Source organism: Euprymna scolopes, chromosome 31, assembly GCF_053919585.1.
Source record: "Euprymna scolopes isolate OS-2025 chromosome 31, ASM5391958v1, whole genome shotgun sequence".
Taxonomy (NCBI): domain Eukaryota; kingdom Metazoa; phylum Mollusca; class Cephalopoda; order Sepiida; family Sepiolidae; genus Euprymna; species Euprymna scolopes.
Window position 1 is genome coordinate 5,666,224 of NC_136512.1, and position 27,149 is coordinate 5,693,372.

At 31.3% G+C, this 27,149-nt stretch overlaps 1 protein-coding gene across 2 annotated transcripts in view; it reads left to right on the forward strand.

Moving 5' to 3' along the window:
- The window catches only part of LOC145255600 (ERO1-like protein alpha), a 116,391-nt gene that overhangs the window by 36,885 nt on the left and 52,357 nt on the right, over positions 1 to 27,149 (forward strand). For both annotated transcript variants that reach the window (XM_080114086.1, XM_080114087.1), the window contains exons 2-6: positions 4,318 to 4,437; positions 8,104 to 8,187; positions 9,384 to 9,443; positions 10,535 to 10,608; positions 21,818 to 21,891. In XM_080114086.1, coding sequence (XP_079970212.1) covers positions 4,318 to 4,437; positions 8,104 to 8,187; positions 9,384 to 9,443; positions 10,535 to 10,608; positions 21,818 to 21,891 — 412 coding nt within the window. The remainder of the gene's footprint in view (positions 1 to 4,317; positions 4,438 to 8,103; positions 8,188 to 9,383; positions 9,444 to 10,534; positions 10,609 to 21,817; positions 21,892 to 27,149) is intronic.

The window sequence follows — 27,149 nt, forward strand, 5'->3', positions numbered from 1 at the left end:
TTGTTTTTAATAAATCTTTTTCACAGCAAACAAAGCATATTGTCACTTGGAATGTTACTATTTGGGGATCGTTTCAATCTATGGGGAGTTGAGCAGCGAGATGTTCATTCTTTTTGCTTCAGAACTTTTGAGATAAGGATTAATAATTTGTATCGTTTGGATTACTACTACTACTACTACTCTCAGATGTTATTCTCGTCCTCACTTTGGTCAATGTAACTGCTCCATCTTTCTTTCGGTGCATTTTTCAAACTCTGGGAATCTCTATGCAATTTCACATGCACCTGTGGTGCAACGGATACAGTGCTAAGTAATAACCAGTTTTGATTGACAATGTTCTTGATGTTGCAGATTCAATCATCAATGCAGGCGATATTAAAAATATAATTAAAAATTACTTATTACTAATGTTGGGACGATTAATCGGAATCTGGAATCTGAAAAATCAAAACTTTTGAGGGTATTGGAATCAGTATTAGAACCGTAAAAGTTTAGCCTATTTTCCAATTCCAAAAACGATTCTGAAGAAAAAAAAAAAAAAAAGTTTTATTTTCCATTCCTATTGATGAATACGTTGTTTTGAAACTCGCAGTAAAATCAAAAAAAAATATACATCGTAATAACATTTAAAAAATGCATGTAAATTTTTTTTTACTTTTAACTCAACTCCCTACATAGTATCCCTGCAACTTATGGCCCCGTTGGTATCCCCCTACATCAAAGTGTCACTGTGCCTTGTTTGTGGTGAAAATGGAATAATAAAATAAAAAGTGGCAAATCTGACAAAGATCGGCCAAAAAGCATAAGAAACGCAAAAAAAAAAAAAAAATAAACACTTAAAACATTTTCAAAGGTTGGATTAGGTATACTTGAATTAGTGGATTTAAAAATGTTATCTCTGTCCGCGACCATACTTAACTCAATTCTTGGATTTTGAATTAAGTGTCTGTTAACTGGTTGCAATAAAGATTAATAATAAAAATGATTCTTGGTTATCAATGTTTTTGAAACCGTTTTGTCAGTTGAGTTTATTTTCCTTTCACTGGCAAGACACAAATACAGACTAGATGAAAAACGGTGAAAATTTGCCAACATTAAAATATCTGCGTATTTAAAAAAAAAAAAAAAATTAAACAAAACGAATTTAAACTGTCTTATGAACTGAAAATTTAATACTAACAATTTTTATTAGTTTCATTTTATACTTAAAGCTGGTGTTAATGTAGAAGTTAATTACATTGTTACAACACATAAAAATATTGTTTTAATATGTAAAAACTTTATTTAGACTTGCACTTTTTTCGATGACAATAAAAAATATGGCAGTGTGAAACAATCGTTGATCATCATTCAATCCTGGGTAACGTCGGGTCTCCCTGCTTGTGTGTGTGTATATATATATATAATATATATATATACATAAAGTTATAAAATATATATGGCGATTAAGCTACACTGAATGGTGCGGAATATTCAGAGTAGCTTAATCGACATATATATTTTATAACTTACTTACTAGCTCTACCTACGTATTGAGCACTGTTGAAGTAAATACTTCAAGTTTACGCATAAATTTATACTTTCGTATATTAATTTATGTGAGTAAATGAAGTATATATATATATATATATATATATATATACATATATACACACACGTCTCACCAAAGAAACACCAAAAACTTTAACATTAAGACTCAAATTTTAAAGTAACCCCCCTCCTACTACCCCCACATATCCCCCTTCCCCCTCCATGTATCCCTATGCCCTCAGCCACACCAGAAATGAACTTCCCAGACCCTCCTCCACAAGGTCCTTAAACTCCAAAACTAAAACATTACCGACATACCAAGCACCCCCTCTCACTTTTCTCCCTTGTACCCTTCCTCTTTTTTCCGCTCTTCTCGCACCCCTCCCCTGACATCATTCACTCTTTCATCCCATCATAACTAACATTTCTGTAAAAGTCTGAGGAAGCTACAGACGGCCAAAAAAACGGCCGGGTAGCTGAAACAATAATGTAACTTAACAGAAAAATATGGTAATAAAAAAAATAAAACGTATATATATCTTTGTGATCTCTTAAGTGATCCATCAATTGATGGTGAACTGTTCATGATGTTCATAGTGTGAAATAATGCACATTTCCTGCAATTAGAAGCAGCAATCCCGAGAAACCAGTGTTTTTCTCTAGAAGGGTAATATATAAGACTGCCCAGTCTACCAGTTAATCTCTGTGGACCACAAAAGCACTATTCCAACAGGTTCATCACATCGAGATACAATCCTTGCCAAAAGGTCGGAGTTCGACAACTGTAAATATATGTGAAAGACAATCGTACATCCTTTTACTTGTTACATGGTCTTGTCACGATATGATGTAGATGATGTGACTGCATTTTGCTGCATCAGTCATCAAGTTCATTGGCTCGAACAGCATTTAGTGTCCAAGTCTAATCCATAGATGGAGTCGACCGATCCTTGGAAACTCTGAGTTCTCTCAAGTGTTAATTGTGCTAAATATCTGGCTAATATGCATATTCAGATTATAACCAGATTTCTAGATATTTAAAACCCAAACAAGTTCGATTGGTGATATGAGGAAATGTTCAAGAAAATTAACAAAAATAACTAAAAAAAAACAAAAAAAAAAAACTGTCCAACATGTTTCATTCTATGAATATTTCATCAAAAAATTCTCAAAAGAAAAATAGATTTTATCTTATTAGTGACTAGCGAAGGAGGGAAATGGTGCTCGACCTTGCCAAGTCATAAAATACACTTAAATCTATTTCGTCTTTATTAATACAGAGCCAATTCTTTATTGAATAGTGTGTGTGTGTGTATATATATATATATATATATATATATATATTACACACATACTAGCAGTTACCCGGGATTTAATGATGATCAATGAATGTTTCACACTCCTATACTTTTAGTGTCATCGAAATTAGTGAAATCGACCATTTTTTTTAAATCAAATTGATTGGCTACCTTAATTAGGGTCAAATCACGGTGTACTGGAAGGAAGCTTCACATGTCTCCTTGCAACGATGTAGTTCAAACTATATAGTAGTCTACGTTGCATAGTAGTAGTCTACATTGTTTATAATTATTTTTAGATATGATGACTGGAATTGAAGTTTAAAATGGAAAAGTCAAGTTTTTTGATTATCGATATTTATCAAAGTAATTTCAATGTAAAACCTATCTCAGAACACTGCCAGATAACAAAAATTGGCCCAGCCATTGCAGAGTTTATAGAGAATAAACTCGCTCACACATACACACACAAAGTTCCTTATTTTTATATATATATATATATATATATATATATATAATACCATAAGCCTTCACCACTATAAAATAATCATTTATATTTTTATAATTTTTTTTTAATATTTAAAATATATTCATATAGAAATATTTTATTTAAAAAAAATTAATTTTAACACTTTATGACAAAGTTTTTTAAATTAAAATTTTTATTTTTTACATTTCTATAAAGAGTTTTCTTTAAGTTTTTTTTTTTTTTTTTTTTTTTAATTTTTTTTTAATGCTTAGATTTAATGTAAACTGATTCTATTTATGTGCAAAACTAATCCCCAGTTTAAAGTAATTGTTTTTGAGGTTTTATTTATGTATTTTTACTGTCAAGTTTTTTTTTTTTTTTTTCTGTTTATCTGTAATGGACATAAAAACATTTCTTTTTTGAATTAGCAGAGGTAGTGGCTATAATAATGCTGTTTATCTTATGTGTGACAAGAAATATTTATTTTATGATTGGAATCCTTTGAAATGAGTAATTTATTATTTATTCATTTATTTATTTATTTACAGACTGTTATCCTCATCTTTATAGTTTTTGTTGTTTCACAATGTTTTGGCCAACTAATCCTCTGGACGGCTTTGAGTAGGATTGAAACTGCTATCTTCAGACAATGCTCACCTAGAATCATAGAGATTCAATGCCAGGGCCTGCAGCACAGTGGATAGACGTTGAATTGCGACGGTTTCAGGTGAGCATTGTCTGAAAATAGTGGCTTACATCCTACCCAAAGCCAGCCAGAGGATTAGTTGGCCAAAAGATGGCGAGGAGACAATGACTATAGAAAGCACTAATTACTGAGGATACGGTTAAAACTCTGCATTCCTATCCCGTCGCAGTTAGCCACTTGACGAAGGTCAGAGGAATAGTTTGTCTAAACATTGTGAAACAACTAAGTTGAGGATAACAGTCCACAAATAAAATAAATAAATATGAAATATTTATTTTAAAAAATTCAAGAAATGAAAATCTTTTTCATTGTAGTTATCAGGTACAGTGGATGATTGTGGGTGCAAAGTGGAAAGAGCAGACTATTTTAACAATTTAAGGATCCAGCCATTATTAAATAGTTTGCTCAACAAAGACTACTTCCGATATTTTAAAGTAAGTATACCTCCTTTTTTGTTTCTTGAATTTACTATTTTTTTATTTTATTTTTTTATTTTATTTTTAGTTAAAAATTTTATTTCTACTCTTTTTCTTCCCCCAAACGCGGCATATTTTATTGTTTTATTTTATTTGTTCTTATTGGTTCCTCGACAAAAGGGGAGTGGACCTGTAAATTCACCCTTGTCCATTCGTCTGTCTGTACTTTTCTCAATAACTACGCTTTGGAATTTTTGGAAATTTTGCACAAATATTAAACATGATATGAGTAAAAAGTAACAAACTCTATGCACCCCTCCTGGGGTGGGGGTGGGGGCCTTTCGGATTAAAATGGCTAAAATTGACACTTTTGTGCTTATTAAAAACAAATGCCTTGAATTTTTATAAAAGTTTCTGAAAAGTTGTCACTAACTGATTTCTATATAATTTTGTTTGTCTATACTTTGCGATAACTCTTGGGTGTGCCCCAGGAGCTTTTTCAGGGCTAATAAAAACACTCTATTTTTGAGACTATTTTACCATATTTGTCCAAAATTTCCTGCAAAATTTTTAGCAGTTGTGCATGGTGCTGAACTCAAATTTAAATCTGTAAAGTCCTTGGGGACTTTTGGGGCTAAATGGAGGGGGGGGGTAAATGCTGAACTTAGTCATTTTTTTATGCCTCGTTAACTGTGCACTCATGGGAGACCATGCATGCTTCACTTGTTTCTATTCTTTTTCTTCCCCCAAACATGACATATTGCCTATTTGGGCTACTATGTGGGATCATGTTAATCTTATTTTTATTTCGGACTATTAGTCTCATCTTTATTAGTTGTTGTTTTATTTTTATCTTTTTTTTATTGGTTCACAACATTTCGGCCAACTTTCTCTGGCCTTCGTCAGGTGGTAACCGCGACGGATAGGAACTTCGAATCTCCTAACTGCATTCTCAGCCATCACTGCCATCCGTAGTTGTTGTCGTCTCACCACATTTTTGACCAATTACCTCTGGCACGCTTTGGGTGGGATTGAAACCGCTATCTTCATCCGTCACTATCTGTATCCGTCGCGGTTACCACCTGACGAAGGCCAGAGGAAGTTGGCCGAAACGTTGTGAACCAATAAAAAAAAAGATAAAAATAAAACAACAACTAATAAAGATGAGACTAATAGTCCGAAATAAAAATAAGATTAACATAAAAATGCTCATCTCAAAAATAAAAAATTCCAATTAAGGAATAATATATATATATATATGTGGGATCATGTCGTAGGAGTTGAGCAGCGAGATGTCTGTTCACATTACATTTAAACTTCAGCTAATTAGGACAGTCGGGAAAGCAGAAAATAGTGAGGGAATTCCAAAGAGATTTTTTTGGATCCAATCTAAGAGGGAGAGACTAATGGTATTATTACTTTTATTATATTGTTGCAAGCTACTAATGTTACAATATAGGGGTGGGCTTTTGTGCTGGTTGGATTGGTCATCTAGAGGGCACAAGTGCTGCAAGTTCAGCAGAGCACATTCCATTAAAGTACTTGTAAAACAGGCATAGGGATGTGATGATGGGACAGAGGCTGGAGTCTGCCGATAGTGCGAGACCAATTAGATTTGCGACACTTTTTTGGTCTCTGTGTAAGAGGAAGAGACTAGTGGTAGATGCATCAGCTCAGATGTGGCAACAATACTCTGTGCGTGGGTGAAGGGTGGCCTTGTAGCTACCATTTGCCCATGTATTAGCGAAAAAAAAAGTGCAACATAGATTTTTTTTTTTTTTTTTTTTTAACAACTGTAAGGTCACCTCTTGTCCTTGATTGACTCTTGATAAGTTTTTCTCACCCCCAAACACGGCATTAACTGAAGTTTAAAGTGAACACATTGGTCTTTATGAAAACAAAAATTTGTCGGGGTGGGGGATACTGCGTTAAGTTGCTGCAATAAGGATATCCCTTCTTTATATTTTGATCTGTACACACATCTGCACTATTTAATAAGTTCCTTTTTTTTTTCTTCACAAATTTAAAGCATATAAGCTCTTAATCATAGAGATTTTTACGTCTCCAAACAACAAAGTTTCTTGCAACTGAAGCACAAGAAGCAACTGTGACTAGATTTAGAAAGTAGGAGGCAACCTCTGCATTTACTCCTTTCTAAAGTCCAATACTTCCTCACCATGGTCGGCCAGTGACTATGTATTGCTGTTAAAGTTACGTTGTCTGTAACTCTTGTTCCTGGCACAGTTACCCATGGCAAACAGGTTTAACGCCAATTGGTATTAGCTCTGTAATCGGGCAAATAGGACTTTTGTTAGCATCTAGGCGTTGTCGATATCAGCTGTCATACTCTGATCTTCTGGTATTCCGGCATGTTTTTCGAGACATTTCATTGTTGAATTACCTCCCCTGTTTACTAGACGGTGATAGATGATTTGGTGTCTCCGACGAAATATCTTCCAACAGATATTATGTATTATAATATGTAATATTATGTTATTTTTTTATTTATATTTTATATGAAAATAAGTGGAACAATGTGAGCAATTTTTATTTTTAAAAATGCATAATTTTTAATTCGTGTAACTTTATGTGAAACATTCTTCAAAGTAAATAACATTTTTTTACAGAAAAGTATTATTCTTACACGAAACTACTTATAATAATACAAATATTAATAATAATCACAATAATAATGATTCATATTAGAATGTGATAAATTTCTTCTGTTAAAAGATGTTTCGTTGGGGACACCAAATCCTCTATCACCATCTAGAAAACGGGAAGTAATGCAACACTAAAATGTCTCAAGAAATATGCTGGATTGCCCATCTTCTCTGTAAATTAACAGCTTTAGTAGCAACGTTGCTTTTTCCCCATTCTTTTGTGTGTTCTGGGTCAAATCCTTTTTGACTTCACATGCAATCACTGAGCTTTGCTTTATCTCGGAATTAGCAGTAGAAATCTGCAATCTTGCAAGTTAACGGATATCGTTAATGACAAAGACTTCAGGCAGATAATCATGAGCAGAAGTCGAACACACTTAATGAACGTGAATTTGTAATTCTTGTAAACGTTTAAGATTTTAATGACACTTATTTAAACCATACAACACAAAAATTGCAATGATTCTCAAAGTTTAAAAATTCCAATTGTTTAAAACCTTATAGAAGTTTAACATAAAAAATTCTCAGTTTTGGGATTGAGTTAGGTTAAAAAAAAATGTTTGTCTATCTTTACAAATTCATAATATTGAAAAGAAATTTACTTTTTTTGCTTGAAATCATGTAAACACAGTCATACATGTTTATCTGCCCTTATACATATGTATGTATGTATATATATATATATATATATATATATATATGTGTGTGTACAGATCATGATGTTATAATCATAAAATCACTCTAACCGTCTTGACATTTATATAAATGTAAAGTTCAACTGTGTTTTTCGTGGTTAACGTTGGCCATGTGGTTTGTTCCTTGCTAATGGAGTCAAAGATGGCTTCATGGCCGGGTTCAAATCTCCTGACCGGCTGTAATTATAACTCCCTGCACTGATGATTCCCAAAAGGATGAAACACTAGTGTCTGTAGGTATTAAAAATAATTATATATATTTCTACTTCTAAATGTTTTAATAAAAAGCTAATGTACTTTTTTGGGGAATTTTGTTTATTCCACAGGTTAATCTAAAAAAATCTTGTCCATTTTGGCATGATGATAGTCAGTGTTCACTGCGGGATTGTGCCGTTGATAAATGTAACATGGTAAGTAATTCTTTCTGTTTCCGTTTTGGTAATAAAATCATTTCTTTTTTATTGTTTACTGATTCATCAAATAATATCTGAGAGAATTTTTTTTTTTTTTAATAGTTTGGTTCACCTCAAACAATGCATATAGTACACACACACACTTCATTGTACTTATAGTGGGGCAGGTTATCTCAATATTTCATAAGAATCTTTCTCTTAGTGATATAAGCACCAAGTGAAAGATTGTTTCAGCAATGTTCCCCACTATTAATTTGGAATTAATATTTAGAGAAATTTAAAGTAAACTAGTTGGTCTTTTATAAAAAAAAAAAAGTGTTTTTTCTAGGAGAAAAGAACATTTATTTTAGGATATTTTTTTTTTGTTGTTAAAGACTTTTACAATCTACATCAAACTAAAACATTGATAATTTTTATTATTTGTTTTTCTGCAGACTACTGTATGTATTGTAATCGATCAATTCTTAACCTTTTTAGTTTTTCATCAGAGCAAGAATTACTTCCCTTAATATAAAAAAAAACCAATGGTTTTGTTAATAAGAAAAAAATGCTTTAATTTTAATTTTTTCATTTACTAAAGAACAGATTTTGGGACTTTGCTGCATGTCCATCTACCCTTGACCAGTCTTCTTTGACTCTTTTCTCTGACTTGTTTGCCAGTTTCCCTGTCTCCATGTGCACCAATAATAACCCTGTTAAATAAAATTTGTTTACGTCATTTCATATAAAGTTCTATCGTCAATGTCTGCAACCTGACTTTCAATCTGTGCTTTCTTTTAGGACAATAACACAATTCTGTCTAACTCTGAAGTGAATGTCAAAGGACTGATTCTATAACAACAAAGTTTTGTACATGTGGAACAGTAATAAGCTTTGAGGTTAATCAGCTTTGGTGGAAATCTATTTGCATTTGAAACACTAAACCAATGTGTTTAGTATATTGATTTTTTTTGATATCTGGCATTTATTCCTGCAATTTCATTATTTTCTCTTAAATTTAAAACAAAGTGACTGCATTATATTAACACTGTATGTGCGTTTTATAAAACATCTCTTTACATTTATAATCGGGTCAGTACACAAATGTAGATACTAATGTAGAATGTACCAACAAAATGGGTCACGGGTTATCTATTTCTATTTTAGAAACGATCGTTTTATTTATTTCAAATTACAAAATTGTTTATTTGCAGGATGAACTTCCCACATGGTTTAAAGAAGATAAAGAAAATATTGCGCATAAATCTGACAAGGTAAGTCTTTGAATATTCCATGAATTTTCATGTTTTCCGGCTATATGGAATTAGTATAATGAATGGATATAACAATATTCTTCACATTAGGTTAGAGTAGTGGAAAGTTTGGTTAGATTTTTTTTTTTTTTTTTTTAATGGAAATCATGTCAAATAAATGGTATGGAACCACTTGATGTAAGGAACTAACAAATCTGCAAGATGATTATTGCAAAATTTTGAAATGTCAATTCCATTTCTTTAAAAACAAAAGGGCTGGTTTTTCTTCTTTGAGTCCAATATTTTTCACATGCAACATCCGTATTATTCACATGCATTACAAACCTGCAACCCACATGTAAACATGCCTAATGCATGTTTTCCACTGCCATCTAATGGAGGTCTTGGATATGACCTAAAATTATATCCGTTGGTGAGACCCCACCTTGCGGGCTTTGGGGAATGTGGAGCCACCCTTTAATTGCCATTGCTCCCAGTTCCACTCTGACCCGGAGTGGTAGTACCTGTTAGGGTCCCAACTATGGGTTAAATAAAATCTGACTTTAAAAAAAAATATGCTCCATTAAAAATCGTTCCTCAAAATAACTAGATTCAGCATTAAATAACCTGAAAAAGGTTGATATGCCGTAAAACAAAAACAACCAACCATCTAATGGAAAGTGCATAAGCAGATGCAAACCTGATCTTGTACAAAATTTGACGAAAAGAAATATCCATTTTTTATACAAATTGAATTTTGAGCTCACAGTGTTCTGTTGTGTTGTCTGATAGTATTTCTAAATTTGTTATAGGCGGGTTTAAGATCATCCGAGTGAAGATAATGTCAAGGTTTGACACTGTATGACTGATGGCGTGTACCCTCGCTAGTCTAATGGAAAGGACAGTGCATAAGCGGATGCAAATCCGATCTCTCTGATCGGTTCTAAGGAGGATAACTCTAGACCTGCCAACCTTATAAAATCATTATTAGGCTTTACACACACTTTGTAGAAAACAAATTTTTATTTTCTTGAACTCGTGATTTTTTCTTTTTTCTTTTTAATTTGGATTTTCTTTTAATAATTATTGAAAATTTTATTTTTTATATTCAGTATTCTCAAAAAGCCAATTCCGAAAGTAATTGCGAAGAAGAAATGAAATTAGGTGCTTTGGATAAAACCATCAGGTAAGTAACCATAGAATCCAAATGATATTGTCATACTTCTTTCGGGATCTTAATATCTTCTCGATTCAACTTTTAAAATAAATTCATACAGATATTTACATTATTCATAAAATATTAACATAAATAATTTTATAAAAAGGTGAAAAAAAAAAAAAATGGGTCAAAATTGAAAAAAAAATCGTTAAATATTTTGTACATTCATCTTTGTTTATTTTTAATTTTTGATCACTTTATATGCGTGTCACATTGGTACAGTGGTAACATCACCAGCTTTGAATGCTACAGTTTTGGTTTCGATTCTAGCTGATGGCACCCAAATACTTTTTGTCCCCCGACAGAAGGAGAGTGGACCTGTAAATTCACCCCTGTCCGTTTGTCTGTCTGCACTTTTCTCAATAAATGCACCTTGGAATTTTTTAAAATTTTGCATAAACATTAAACATGATATGAGTAAAAAAAAAAAAAGTAACAGAACAGATTTTCCAGGAAAACTCCGGTTGCCCCCCCCCCCTCGCCCATCATCATTAAAATGGCTAAAATTGACACTTTTGTGCTTATTAAAAAAAAAAAAATTGATGCCTTGAATTTTTATAAAACTTTCTGAAAAGTTGTAACTGATTTCTATATAATTTTGTTTGTCTATACTTCGCGATAACTCTTGGGTGTGCCCCAGGGGCTCTTTTAGGGCTGATAAAAACATTCCATTTTTGGGACTATTTTACTATATTTGTCCAAAATTTTCTGTGTATGTCTATTTAGCAGTTTTGCATGGTGCTGAACTCAAATTTAAATATGTTAAGGCCTTTTGGGCTAAATGGGGGGGGGGCAAATGATAGACTTAATCATTTCTTTTTTTGCATGGTGCAAAACTCAAATTTATGTTAAGACCTAAAACTGCACTGTTTGTTCATTTTCACCAGAATTTAACGTCTCCTGGGAACTTTTGGGGTTAAATGAAGGGGAGGGGGGGGGGCAATGCTGAACTTAGTCATTCTTTATGCTTCGTTCACTGTGCACTCACGGGGGACCAGGCATGCTTCACTTGTTTTTTTTTTTTTTACTTCAGAAATCACGACTATATACATTATTTGGGCAAATTAAAATATATTTAAGCCTATTTTACACATGAGCAAAGCTGAGTACATGCCATCCCCCATAAAATATAAAACAATGAAAAAATCATTTCCACTATTAGGATATCAATATATAAATCAAATTCTGTTGAATAGTTCATCCAATAGTTATAAAAAATATTCAAATAAACATTAACTTCTATAAAGAAAAAATCCACCTGCCATGACATTTTTTGTGAACTATAAATCGGCACTCCCTACACAAGCAAAAATTAGTTATGCTGCAAATGAAATAAACCGCATTCGCAGCAGATGCACAAAGGAAACAGACATGATCACCCCTATTGAAAAGTTTCAACAAGTCCTCCAGCAAAAAATGGATAGATACCCCACAAAAACCATACAATACATTAAGACGTCTAACAGAAAACACACACACGCGCGCTTTCTCAAAATACCACATTTTAATGATAGGATAACTACAGCCATACGCAAGGCCATTTGCAAAGAACTAGACATACAACTTGCACACACTGGCCCAACATTAAAACAACACCTATCTAAAACTGAAACTACACCTAAGAACAAACCATGTTCATTACCTAACTGCCCCATAAAAAACAAAGGATTATGCGAATGCACATATTCAGCATATCAAACTCAATGTAAAATCTACAATGAATCGTATATCGAAGTTCAATAAGATGTTACATATCTGAATTAAGGAACACGTTACCACCAAAATATCCTTTTACAAACACGTCTGGAAAACATAATCCAAATACAAACATAATTAAAATTTTAGCAAATGGTAAGAATCAGGGAAATCTCAGATTAAAAGAATCAATACTGATTGAAAAATTAAAACCAGAAATTAATAATAAACAGAAAAATCTAACATATTTCTAATAAAGACACAGACTTGTTACTTTCCTAATACGGTCTCAGTTATAATTCATATAGCAGAAAAAAAAAAAATTAAATTAATAGATATTTCCCCTAGATTAAACCAAGAAATTTAAACATTAATATAGAATTACTTCCCCTAGATAAGAAAATCGATAGAAAAGGAAAATAGAATTACCTCCCCTTAATAACTAACGTAATCTAAACTTAAATGAATAAATAACTAGATGTAATTATTTCCTTTAGATTAAATCAAGAAATTTAAACAGGAATATAGAATTACTTCCCCTAGATCAGAAAAAATAGAATTACCTCCCCTTAATAGTTAACGTAATGTAAACTTAAAGCAGCATTTGAATAAAAAAAATTTTTAACACAACGGCTGCTTTAATTAAACCCAAGTTGACAACATAGTGTGGACGTTTCTACCACTTAGGGTGAGAGAAGCTCTCGAAAGATTCTTTGGGAATAAATACCATCTACAGTTGAAAAAAGAAAAGAAAATATATGTACAATCAGGTAAATAAAAAAATATATATTATTGAATTATTTATTTATCTGCTTACAATGACTGTAGTCTTAAAAAATTTTTTTGTAATAATTTCTGAATTCATCAAATTCTGAAATTCTTCTGCACTATTGCAGTTGTTCATCCTAATTAACAACTTGTTTCAAAATCTTTCTTTTTTTTTTATTTTTTTTATTTCTTTTTTTTTAATTTTTTTTTTATTTTATTTTTATTTATTTTTTGTCCCTCCGCAAAAGAAAAATTGGCCCTAGTAATTCACTCCCGTTTGTCGGTTCGCACTTTTCTCAATAACCACACCTTGGATTTTTTTTTTTTTTAATTTTGTACAAACATTAGTCAGAGTGAAAGTAAATTTTTCACTCGTAGAGGGGGGGGGGGGCATTGCATGTTTGGCTTTTTTTTTTCAGTTGATGTCCACCCGAAACAATGGATAAAGGTGTTGACTGCAATCATTTCTAAGTGGCAGTTTTCTTGAGGTTGAAGGTTCAATCTTCAATACAATCAATATTAAGAATAAAATTAAAATCATTTAAGAATTCTACACGGTCATGGCTCCCGGAACGAGGACAATCTACCCACCTTTTACTAAATAAAGAGTTCTGTTTAAAATTTCCTACAGATTTCCAAGTTCAACAAGATGTACTTGAAGGTTGGAGGTTACATTGGCCAATTCTGTTTACAAACAGCTTTTTAAATTTTTTTTTTTTTTTTCTTTTTATACATTTTTAATCATCGATTAAGTACCAATTATTCAAATGAAATTTAAAAAATAAAAAAAACTGTTTAAAAAATGATTTTTAAATTTTTAGCACAGGGCTCAGTTTTCATAAAGGTTTACCATCATTATGATAAATCCGTATTTGATTTTTTTGCCCATTTTTACTGCAAATGATTTGTTTTAATTCATTCTGAATCAGCCGTCATGTTACAACCGTTCATTTTTTCTTTACTTTTGCCTTTCACAGTCACTGGTCCGCCAGAACCAGGTCCAAATATTTTTCACTTTTCTTTTGCTTTTATTATCTGCTGGTGTTAGAATATTTATAAGGATTATCTCCATCCCCACCTGTAAAGGTGATCCCTTCCTCAGCTTTCTTTGGTGATGATCCGCCCACCTATTTTACTGATTTAAAAAAAAATGGATAATAAGGATAATATATATTACTGATTTAAAAAAAAAAAAAAAAAAAAAAAAAAAAAAAACTTTTTGTATTTTTCAATTTTTTTTTTTTACCCTAAAAGGATAACTGATTTTTAAAAAAAATGTATATTTCAATTTTACTCTAATAAGGATAACCTATATTACTGATTTAAAAAAAAAAAAAAAAAAAAAGTTTTTTGTATATTTCAATTTTACCCTAAACGAATTTATCTTTTATAAAAAAAAACAAATATCATTGCCTTATTTGGATTATTTTAACTACTGTTTATTTTGGATGTTATTTTAAGCTGATATAACCCCTGACCTTTTCAGATGGTATTGTTACGATTTGGAATTTCTATTGAATTTTAAACTGGAACCTTTATTTAATCCAACCAAATCTATTATTAAATTATTATTAACTATATTTATTATTAAATTATTATTAAATCCAATTAAATTTAAGTATTCGCGTCTCATCAGCCATGACCAGGTAAAAGTCTAAAATAATTAGTTATATTCTTAGTAACGCTTGTACTGAGCATTGAACCATAAGTTTAGTATGGAATTGATAATCGTATTGGAATTGAGGGGAAAAATATTGGAATCGTCCCATCACTAGATTGAACCATAAACCTCAAAGACTGTCATTTGAAGCTGACTAGTACTTAGCATTTTATCTCGTTTGCCTCATGGGTTGTTCATGGATTAAATAAGGGGTTCAGTTCGAAATTCCATGCAGATTAATAAGTTCGGCATGAAAATTCTTATTCAACAAATTCATTTGAAGAAGGTCGAAGTTTATTTTGGCCGAAACTTATTCTTGAGCGTTTTTTGAGAAGAACATCCAAGATAAGAACAATAGTTTGAATAATCTAAAAAAAAATAAAAATAAAAAAATTCAACTAATTATCTCCAAAATTCTGAAACCCTCAAAATATGAAAAAATAAGCAAAATTTATTTTCGCTTTTTGGATTTACGGTCTGCAAGCTTTGGTTATTGTAAATAGCCTCTATACGCTTGTTTTTAATTTGTTTGATTCTAAAAGGATTCATGCATGTGTGAGATAATGGTATTATCAGTCTTTTATTGCATCTGATACTATCAGGAAAAGTCAGTGTTGCTTGGAATCAAATGAACATTAGTCCTCCTCCTGCAACCCATGACACCATGTTTTTTCCTTTTTACATTTTATAGTATTCAATTTTGGGAGTGAGCCCCAAGGATGTACTAACTTAATCCTCAGCATTAGGTAAACCACTTTACCGCGCTTATAGACACAGGCAGCTCCGATAATCTTATTAATACTAGTCTCGTTATAACTTTGAACTTGTCTTCTCTGAAATGGAATTCTGTAATTTCTATGGCATCATCTGCCCTTTCCTTCAAACTATCTGAATATTGCACTGAGAATATTACATTAAACGGTTTCAAGTATAAAAACATTGACTTAACGATATTCCCTAATTTATGCACGGATATTATACTCTGAATACCCTTTTTAAAAATGTACCAGAGTATTACTACTTCTTTTGGCGGGTTGCAAGATAGTCTAAAAATCTGCGCTGGTTCTAAAATTAATTGTGCTCCCATTAAATTATTTAGAAACTTGACCCCTAATTGAAAATGCATTGCTACTAAGTCTTATTACTGTGTTTAGGATGCTCGGTTCATTGAAAAAAAAAAAACTCTTAAATAACTTGAGAATGATATAATTGAACCAGGTTGATGTAAAAAAAAAAAAGTGACATTTATTGAAATAATTTTCTATAAATGTATGCTTTTCATTATTGAATTAATTTATAATTCTTTTTGAGATGACTAATTTGTGTAATTTTATTATTTATGGACTATTCTTCTAGTTTTTGTTTAACGGTTCCACCTGACGAAGGCCAGAGGTATAACTGGCCGAAAGGTCGTGAAACAACAACTAAAAGATAAGGTAATAGTCGACAAATCTATATATCTATAAAAGTGAACGTGTCTGTGTATCTGTCTGTCTGTGTACATTTCCCTACGCAATAACTCTGTCAATTTTAAGTCTACAGACTCGAAATTTGATATACAGGGTACTGAAATTTGGGAAAATCGATATGATCGATTTTCGGCCAGAAATTTGGCGATTAAGGGGTCAAAGTTTCAACGATTTGACCTTTGAGAACTCTACCAAACTCCTCCGACAATTTTGGGTCTACACACTTGAAATTTTAGATATAGGTTCCTTGGGTATGGATCTAACTTAATAACTTGATTTGAGCCCAAAACAAATTTTAAGGGTCATAATAAGGGTCAAAGTTTAAAAAATTAACCCTTTTTTTTTCAGCATATACCTCAAAACACCCGGGCAACGCCGGGCTGAAATGCTAGTAATTAAATAAAAAAAAGAATGCCCTTTCATCCCATCCAGGAATGAATGGACCCCTATCAAATCTTGTTTCAATTCTTTATCATTATTTATATTTTTTTAATTTCATTAATTGTCAGTTATAAAAACATAAAGTTAAACTTTGTAATTCATTAAATACAAAATTATAATTTAACGTTATACGTTAAAATAGTTTACCTACATTCAAGATATACAAGTCACGGAAGAAAAATAATGTGGTTTAAAATATTAATATCTATATAATATTCTGTTTCTTCCTTAGTTAGTCTGTACGTTGCGCTTTGGAAAAGATCAAATACAATTTTTGAAGGGTAAACTGCTTCAAAAAAAAAAAAAAAAAAATTGTAAAAATTTAGTTTTACAAAGACCAATTTGGAAACGCTGGGCAAGAATATGAAAGTGCCTTTTGATGTAGCTTCATTTTTGAATATCATAATATATGATCATTGTTGTAATAGTCTGAGAAAAGAACTAATTTTGACAAAGAAATCGGCGAAATGTTGCATAAAGGGAACATTCAAAAGAAACAGGGCAAAAGAAAAAAGAACGTTGTCTGCCAGAGGTGTTGAACTGAAGGAATAAATCAAAGATTGTCTTTTACAATGTATTTTTATTTCTATTGAACTATGTAGCATAATATTACTTTCTGATTATTTGTACTTATTAACTTATCTCATTTGGATCAGTTCTATATTTTAAATACAATGGAAACTATTTTCATAGAAATGTGATTAAACTCATGTTTGTTTCGTGTTATTGGTTTTTCTGTGCAAAATATTTTTTTGCACAATCCAGAAAACTAAGCTTTATCGAAACATTGCTTCTTGAAATGTGTTTCTCATTCCACGAAATTTCTATGGGTCGTGCTATTTGCATATGAGGGGAATAATTGCGCTAAGGACGAATTGGAGAGGACAATGAGTTGAGGATCTGGTAGTTGAGAGAACACGTTAAAGTTAATAGCTGATGCGAAGTACGGCGTCGGTGAAAAGGAATTCTGTAAATTTTTATTTAGATTACAAGATATTTTGGCGAGAAAGTAAAGTTGATGTGATTAGTCGGGACCATGTCGAGTGTCAGAAAAAGAGAGAAACAATTTAATTGGTGTTACGTCTTGGAGAATTGCTAAAGAGTCAGATTTTTTTAGAATTGGTGCCATCATGTTTTGAAGAGTTGCTAATTACAATTCAAGAGGCAGTTTATTTAAAAAAAATTTTTTGTGTATCTAAAGTACTAGATGTGTCTGTGTACAAAGCGCTAAATTGTGTCTGGCCGCATACAAAGCCTTATAGATGTAAGTGCTGATCTGGGTATTTTACTGATATGAAATGATAGTACTTACACAATTTAGCAAAGACATTAAAAAAAATGAGGATAAAAACAAATCCTTAATGATGTACGTGCATGTTATGGGATGAAGTTCTCATGAAAAAAAACCGCTTCACTTGATCAAGTAATTTATTTTTATTTTACTGAAGAAAATAGTTTTAGTGAGCCTCATCGCGACGCATCCATCTTGGCAATTTCAGCTATCTAGAGAGAATGCCAGGGGGAGATAACTTCATCTAATTTTTTAAGTTTGTCAAAATTTGATGAAATTATTTTTAGTTTTGAATAATTTTAGGTATTCCTTTTTTTTTTTCCTTTTTTTTTTTTTTCTCTCCTCAAAAAATCGTTTCAAAATTTATTAATAAGATTCTTAGAACTTCATGTGCGTTTTGATATTCTTCAAGAATTAGATGGAGTTATCTTTCCTGGAGTCCTCATCCCTCTTCATAGCTGAAATTGCCAAGATGGCTGCGTCATGCTAGATTTCACTAAAACTTGATAATCCTCTGTAAAAAAAAAAAAATAAATAAAGTAAATAAAAAAAAATTTACTTAATCAAATGAAGCGATTTAAAAAAAAATTTTTATTTTTTTATTCTATAGCTGGCAGGTACATCATAGAGATTTTTCTTTATCTTCGTTTTTTAATATCTTTGCTAAACTGCATATGCGCCGAAACGATCTTTAATGATCATAGAGGTATGTGGTTTCTATTTCTTTAAATATATGCCTTAAAATTTTCGTGAACTTATTCACAAATAAATGAACCTCTATGCACGGTTAGATTGCAGAGTTATCTTCCCTTTCATAAGTCATTTAGAATTACTTCCCTTTGAAACGCAAAATCTCTGGTGATCATCTTTGATTTTCTATTAAACTGCCTCAGGCAATGCAATTTGATCTGAATTTATAATTGATTTCTTGAAACTTTATCCCATTCAACTCCGGGATTTTATCCACATAATTAAAAAGCTGATTGGACCCTACTGGATCACGTAAAATACTGTTTGAATAACTGGTCTGAAGAAGAGATCTGCAGTCTGCACAGTGTTCAAATTGGTTGACAATGTGAACCTTTTCTGCCTGGTTATTCTGAAAAATCCTGAAACATAATGGTGTTTTATATATTTTTTAATTTTCATGTTTTTCATCAACTTATCTGAAGTAACATTGAATTAATATGTGAAAAAAATGAAAACGTTATAATCCTGGAATAAAGAAAACACAAAATGCTGAATTTGTAGTGTTCAAAATATTGTTCTCATTTCGGGTGTTATTCTTACGTTTCATCTGATGTAACCTCCGATCATCTTTGGATATATATATATATATATATATATATATATATATATATATATATATATATATAGTACAAACCTACAAGATAAAAATTTATTTACAACTAAAATTCATGTTAGAATTTTCGTTGGTATAACGAATGAAATGTTAAGTGATAATGAGTTCTAAGTGTCAGTCTTTTAGAGGTTGAAGATTTGAAAAGACTAGAGTTTAGGTAGAAAAATATTCTCGAACCCTCTATCACATAAAAGGAACTAAATTCCTGTTGTCACCCGTACATTACCAAGTAAACAATGTAAATAATTTTTTTTATAATTTTAAACAATGAATACCTTTTCCAATGATAAACAATATTAATACGGATAGAAATATCAAATTTTCAGAACATTATAAAAAAATTTTAAACAGTATAAATAGAACTTTTTATAATTGTAAACAATGTAAAAACCTTTTTTATTTTTAATTCAAAATTGAATCACGTGATTATTATTAAATCACCTGAGTAGGTACAAATTAATATTAAACACGCTACTACGCACACGTTGGAATTCATGTGGTGAAGAGAAAAATAGAATGCATTCGTGAACAATATTTATTTTAAAATGAAACATTAAAAAGTTTACATTATTTAAAACTAGGGGGGGGTACCCGGCGTTCCCCTGGTTTTTAGAGGGGTGTGTGGTTGGGGGGGGGGGTAAAATAATAATTAAGTCATAAGCCTGTTTAAATATTATAAAAACAATGTTAAAACTATTAAAAAAAAAAAAAAAAAAAATTTTTTAAATGAACGTGATGCAATACGAACGGTCCAGCTGTGCCCGTGTGTTTGAAAAATCCAAAAAAAAGTTTGAGGGAGGGGGCTCAAACTTAAATCATTGAAGCGAAAGCGCCAAAAAAAAAAAAAAAAAACGTAATGACTTAACTAAAAAGTGAATTAGGTCAAATATCAATTCTGCAGTTAAGTTTGTTTTGGTTTAGTTTCAGTAGTCACATCACACTCGAATTCTAAATGAATGCTTTTGTTTTCACAAATTCTAAATGAATTTGTTTTAATTTAAGTGTAATGCAAGTGAAAGCACAATATTATTGCGTTGTAATCTTTGTGTAAAAATAAATGTTGAGTTGAAAGTATTAATAAAGGCCATAGTTAGATTTCACGATTAGTCATTAAAACCGGAAGTAAAATCCAGTTAGTCTCGCAGATTACGTTTTACAGTAACAAAAAAAAGCAAAAAGAAAACGATAGTAATCACGTTTTTGCTTTTTTAAAAGAAATTTTTTATTTCTATTTTATGGAAAAAACAAAGCATAAATCGGGGGGAAAAAGGATTTAAAAAAAAAAACAAAAAAAAACGGCATAAGTAACTTTGTACGATTCCAAACTGGTGTGTTTCCTCGTACTGTTCCTTGTGAACGCATCCGCTGCGGTGTAAATGGAGAGAGGGAAATGGAGGAATCTAAGAGAGAAAAGATGTTGCAACTTCGATTGAATCTAAGCGATTTTGGCAGTGGACTCTCACCGGAAAAAAAAAATATAGGAATGTACCATTGTCGAGGAACTGTAGAGGTAATAGGCCTATAGCAAACCTCAGATAATGGGCTACAGTCTGTACGCATTACATTTGCATGTAATGTCATGATTTTTAATCCTATTAAGGTCAAAGTCGGAGGGAAAAACTGAGTTCATTTTATTTATATAGAGATTATAAATACTTTTATTTACATTGTTTAAAATTATAATTGAAAAAGGTTTGTGAACAATATTTCTTTCCAAATTACAAAAATAAATTCTATTTTAGTTGTCTAAAATTAAAATTTAAAAAGGTTTACATCGTTTCTAATTATAAAATGTTCTATTTATATTGTTTATAATATGAAAACAATCTGTATATACTGTTTAAAATAAATAACTAATTGTTTGTTATTTAAAGAAAAAGTTCTGTTTATATTATTTTTTTTTATTTTTTTTTTTCTGCTTAACTGTCACCTGCTGAAATACTGATATTATTGTTTACATGGTAATGTACCGGTGACTACAGGTATTTAGTTCCTTTTATGTGATGGAGGGTTCGAGAGTATTTTTCCGCCTAAACTCCAGTTTTGTGAAAGTTCAATCTTTGGTACAAGTGATATTAAGAATATAATTAAGAATCACATATTTAGACACAGTCATGGCTGACGGAATAAGAACAGTTTAACTGGATTAAATAAAAGATTTATAAATTAGGTTGTAAAATTCTAGGTGGTCCACCCTCCCAAGATTTGTCTTCTTTTCTTTGAAAACAGGTTAGTTTATTGTTAATTGCTGGAGGCGCCTCTACTGGAGAATGCTGACGGTGTTGTCGAGCCACTTTTTGCGGGTCCGAGTACCCCCTTCCTCGGGGTCACTGACATTTCAATTCCACTCTCTGACCCTTGTGTCACATTTCTCGTGATGGGATAAAAATAAATTGTATGAATGAAATGCAAATGTCTTTTTTAAACGATTTGTACTGTTTTGCTAAACTAAAATCCAATTTCTGTTTTTTTGTTTTTTTTTCTTGTAGTGACGAGAGTAAACAAGCGTTTAAGGACTGGTCCGATTTTGATGATGCTCAGACGACGTTTTGTGAAATCGATGGTTAGTTCTTTTTCTTTTGTTTTTGGATTCTCTCTGATATAATAAGTGCTCCATCTCTGTTTCAAAATCTAAATTGGTCCCCCGATTTATCGGAGAGGGACCTATGTTTTCAGTGGCATCCGTGCATCTGTTAGTCCGGACAATTGCCAGATAACTGTCCGTTAATTTTTCCTGAAATTTAGCCACAAATTGTATTTCATTAAATAAATGTGCATAGTGAAAAAAATTGTTTTTGCAAAAATTCTCGTTGCATCTCCAGGGGCTCAAGAGGTCAAAAATGCCCAAAATGGCAGGTTTTTCTCCCATAACTTTTGATCTATCCATTAGATTTTTCTGAAACTTGGCCAAAATCTGAGACCCATTGTTCTTGATATAAATCCAGTGTGGGTGACCCTGGCAAAATTCTGGTTCATGTCCCCGGGAACTTTCAGTGGCTCTTTTTTCATATTTCTCAAAAACTTGATATGTCTGACTGTATAGTGGTTTTTCACGGTGGTCAACTTAAATGTACATGTGTTAAGGCCTGAAACTGCACCATTATCTATTTACACTGGGATTCGGCATCTCCAGGGGCTCAAAAGAGGTAAAAAATGCCCCAAAATGGGCAAAAATGACATGCTTATCACTTCTTCACTATTTTTTGTGACGTCATCTCACATGCAGCACCAGGGGGGGGGGTCAAGCACGTGCGGCTTGTTTTTGTTTGTATATCACTACCCCCACCCCTCACCCACTACTCCTAAAGGAAAAGGTAGTGTTTGGGGAAAATAACAAATGAACGTATGCCCTTCCCTAAAAGAAGAGGTAATGCCTGGGAGGATGGTCTCATGACAATAGAACAAATATTACCCCCCTCTCCCCAGCAAGAAGATAAAAAATTTTTTTTTTTTTTTTTTTTTGCACTGCCCTTTCGAAACATACACACAGGGAGCAACTCCCAGTTTGGAAATCCATCTAGATTACAGCTTTTTATTTATTTTTTTTTTTTTTTCTTCATTGACTTTAATAAGGCTAGCCACTGAAACAGAAATATGAACTTGCTTTGAAGCAAAAAACAATGCGAGAGATTTGAATAAAATAAAATACGCATCAAGTGCACTTGAAAACCAAATAACGACGTAATATTAGGAAAGTAAACAAATATTTTACTTGTTTGAAATTTATCATAAATATATTTCAGAGGTATACTCCATCTTCAGCGTGTTATTTTGTTTCTTTTTCTTCTTCCTTGCCATGTTATAAAGTTGGAGAAATAAAAGTCTGTTTGTAAAGATCCGCGCGTTGTTTTCAGCAGTTGTATTTTGAAATGTTTGAACTGTGCATAGGCAACGCAAGAAGAACATCAAGGGTGTTTCAAAATATAACGGCTGAAAACAATGCGCGGATCTTTACAAACACTTTTTTTCTCTAACTTTACAACATGGTAAGAAAGAAAAAAAAAACAAAAAAAAACAAACGAGCAACACACTGAAGATGGAGTTGAGGTTTTTTTTATACCGAAAAGCGAATGTAACGCGTGCCGATGCGGGGAAATGTGGAATAATTAACGTTTGAAAGTCAATAAAATTAAATAGAGAGGCGAGCTCCGTGGATAATTCGTAGATATTACAATTTATAGATAATATAAAAAGTTGTGAAGCGAGCAAGCGCTTGTTTGAAAGAAGCCTTTTGTGGACATCAAGGAAAAGCGAACATACATAGATACATACATACATACATACATAGATGCATACATACATAGATGCATACATACATAGATGCATACATACATAGATACATACATACATAGATACATACATACATAGATACATACATACATAGATACATACATACATAGATACATACATACATAGATGCATACATACATAGATGCATACATACATAGATACATACATACATAGATACATACATACATAGATACATACATACATAGATACATACATACATAGATACATACATACATAGATACATACATACATAGATACATACATACATAGATACATACATACATACATAGATAGATACATACATACATAGATAGATACATACATAGATAGATACATACATAGATAGATACATACATAGATAGATACATACATAGATAGATACATACATACATAGATAGATACATACATACATAGATAGATACATACATACATAGATAGATACATACATACATAGATAGATACATACATACATAGATAGATACATACATACATACATAGATACATACATACATACATAGATACATACATACATACATAGATACATACATACATACATAGATACATACATACATACATAGATACATACATACATACATAGATACATACATACATACATAGATACATAGATACATACATACATACATAGATACATACATACATACATAGATACATACATACATACATAGATACATACATACATACATAGATACATACATACATACATAGATACATAAATACATACATACATACATAGATACATACATACATACATACATGGATACATACATACATAGATAGATACATAAATACATACATACATACATACATAGATACATACATAGATACATACATAGATACATACATAGATACATACATAGATACATACATAGATACATACATAGATACATACATAGATACATACATAGATACATACATAGATACATACATACATACATACATACATAGATACATACATAGATACATACATACATAGATACATACATACATAGATACATACATACATAGATACATACATACATAGATACATACATAGATACATACATACATAGATACATACATACATACATACATACATAGATACATACATACATTTTCGCTTTTATATTTATAGACTAGCAGGGCTACCCGGCGTTGCTCGGGACCGTATAAACAATGAAAAAACAAAAGCAGATATTGAACATATGTTTTATTCTTAGGGGAGAGGAATCTTTCATCTCTATGTATTATTTGTTTTATCTACCCCCGGACTGGTATTGTTCATGTTTTATCCCTAGCATAGGTAATTTACAGCATGTATATGAAATTGTTTTACCTTAGGGAGAAGAGAACAGGTAATATACAACATAATGTGTCTATATTACATCCCTGGCAACGCCTAGAAACCAGCTAGAACATGTATTTCAGTCAATGTTTATTACATCCTGGGCTATGCCGGGAAACCAGCTAATCTCTATTTAGTGACTTGACCACCAAAATACCTCCCTAAGTGTGTCCTTTCTTTTGAACTTATTAGATATAGGTATCTAGAAATGTGTGTGAAATTTTGTTGAATGCATTGTTCACTATGATTTTCTTATTGTTCTACACAATATCAACTGCAGCGAAATAAAACAGTAAACTTAGTGTAGTGTTAGAATAAAGAGCAAAGGAAAAAATTAGAATCATATTCTGTAATTACAAATCTAAATTTGCTAGCGTGTACCAGTATTTGCCAGGTTGTGGAAATTTGGAATTTATAACGTATGTAGTGGCCTTTTCCTAGATACCTATTGCTAAAAATTATACTTTCATTTTGTTAGAAAAATCTCTCTTCGGATGCCCTGCATCATCCAAAATAAAAACAAATATTTTTATAATTGTTTCAGTACATTGCTACACATTGTGAAATTTGTTGACGTTTGTAAAAAAAAATCATGAATGTGCTTATATTCCAAAAAAGAAAATATCAGTGCACAGTATTGAAAGTGTTCGAGATTCAAAAGTCTGTAACATTTCTACTAACTTCATAAGATGTCATGTGAGAAACTGAATTGAATATCAAGACATTATCTGAAGCGTTTTTATTTTGGTATAACGTATGTGTTTACAGTGAACCGTAACTTTTAATAAACAGCTTGGTATGCAATGACATAGGCTAAGAATCTTAGACAAAATATATATAAATTGGAAAAATGTGTGAACAAATGAAAAAAAAAAATGATCCGCTCCACTTGATGACATCAAGCACAGTAATATTTTAGTGAAGAAAATATGAAATTGATGTTCAGTGATTAGTTTGGATGAATGAGAAAATGTAATTGTTTGATGCATAAAAAATAACTCATTTGCTGTATTTGATATTAAGCAGCAAAATATAGTGATTTGAATATTAAGGAAAACATCAAATCAGATTATGTAAAAAAAAAAGATGAAATTAGAAAATATATATTTTCTGTTTATGAGTTTTGCCAATCAAAATTTTGTGGCAGAAATTGGGTGATTACCATGCAATTTTATTTTGATAAAATTCTTAAATTATTTCAATGTTTATTATAATTTCTTAGTAGTGACTTGTTATCATCAAAATCCGCCCCAAAGAGTGTCCTTTCTTTTATTAGGTATCAGAATAGGTATCCAGATTTCTACTTCTATACAAATGTGATATTTCGGATCTGTAGATAAACAATTTGTTGCATATATAAGCTGAGAATTGTTCTCTCTCATTCTCTCTCTCACACACCCACACATTCTCACTTTTATAGATATAATAGATAAATTATGCTAGATATATTTCCATATGTCTGAATAATCTATATACAAATTTTCAAATCTGTAGATAAAAAATTTGTTGAGTATATAGGTTGAGAATTGTTCTCTCTCTCTCTCTCCTCTCACACATGCTCACTTTTATAGATATAATAGATAGATTATGCTAGATATATTTCCATATGTCTGAATACACTATATAAAAATTTTCTAATCTGTAGATAAAAATTTGTTGAATATAAAGGGTGAGAATTGTTCTTACTCTCTCTCTCTCTCTCACACACAGACATATTCTCACTTTTATAGACATAATAGATAGATTATGCTAGATATATTTCCATATGTCTGAATACCTTATATACCAATTTTCAAATCTGTAGATAAAAAATTTGTTGAATATATAGGTTGAGAATTGTTCTCTCGCTCTGTCTCTCTCTCTCTTGCTACCTCACACACACACACACGCAAACATTCTCACTTTTATAGATATAATAGATAGATTATGCTAGATATATTTCCATATGTCTGAATACCCTATATACAAATTATCTAATCTGTAGATAAAAAATTTGTTGAGTATATAGGTTGAGAATTGCTCTCTCTCTCACAGACACACACATTTTCACTTTTGTAGATATAATAGATAGATTATGCTAGATATATTTCCATATGTATGAATACCCTTTATAACAAATTTAAAATCTGTAGATAAAAAATTTGTTGAATATATAGGTTGAGAATTGTTCTCTCTCTCTCTCTCTCTAC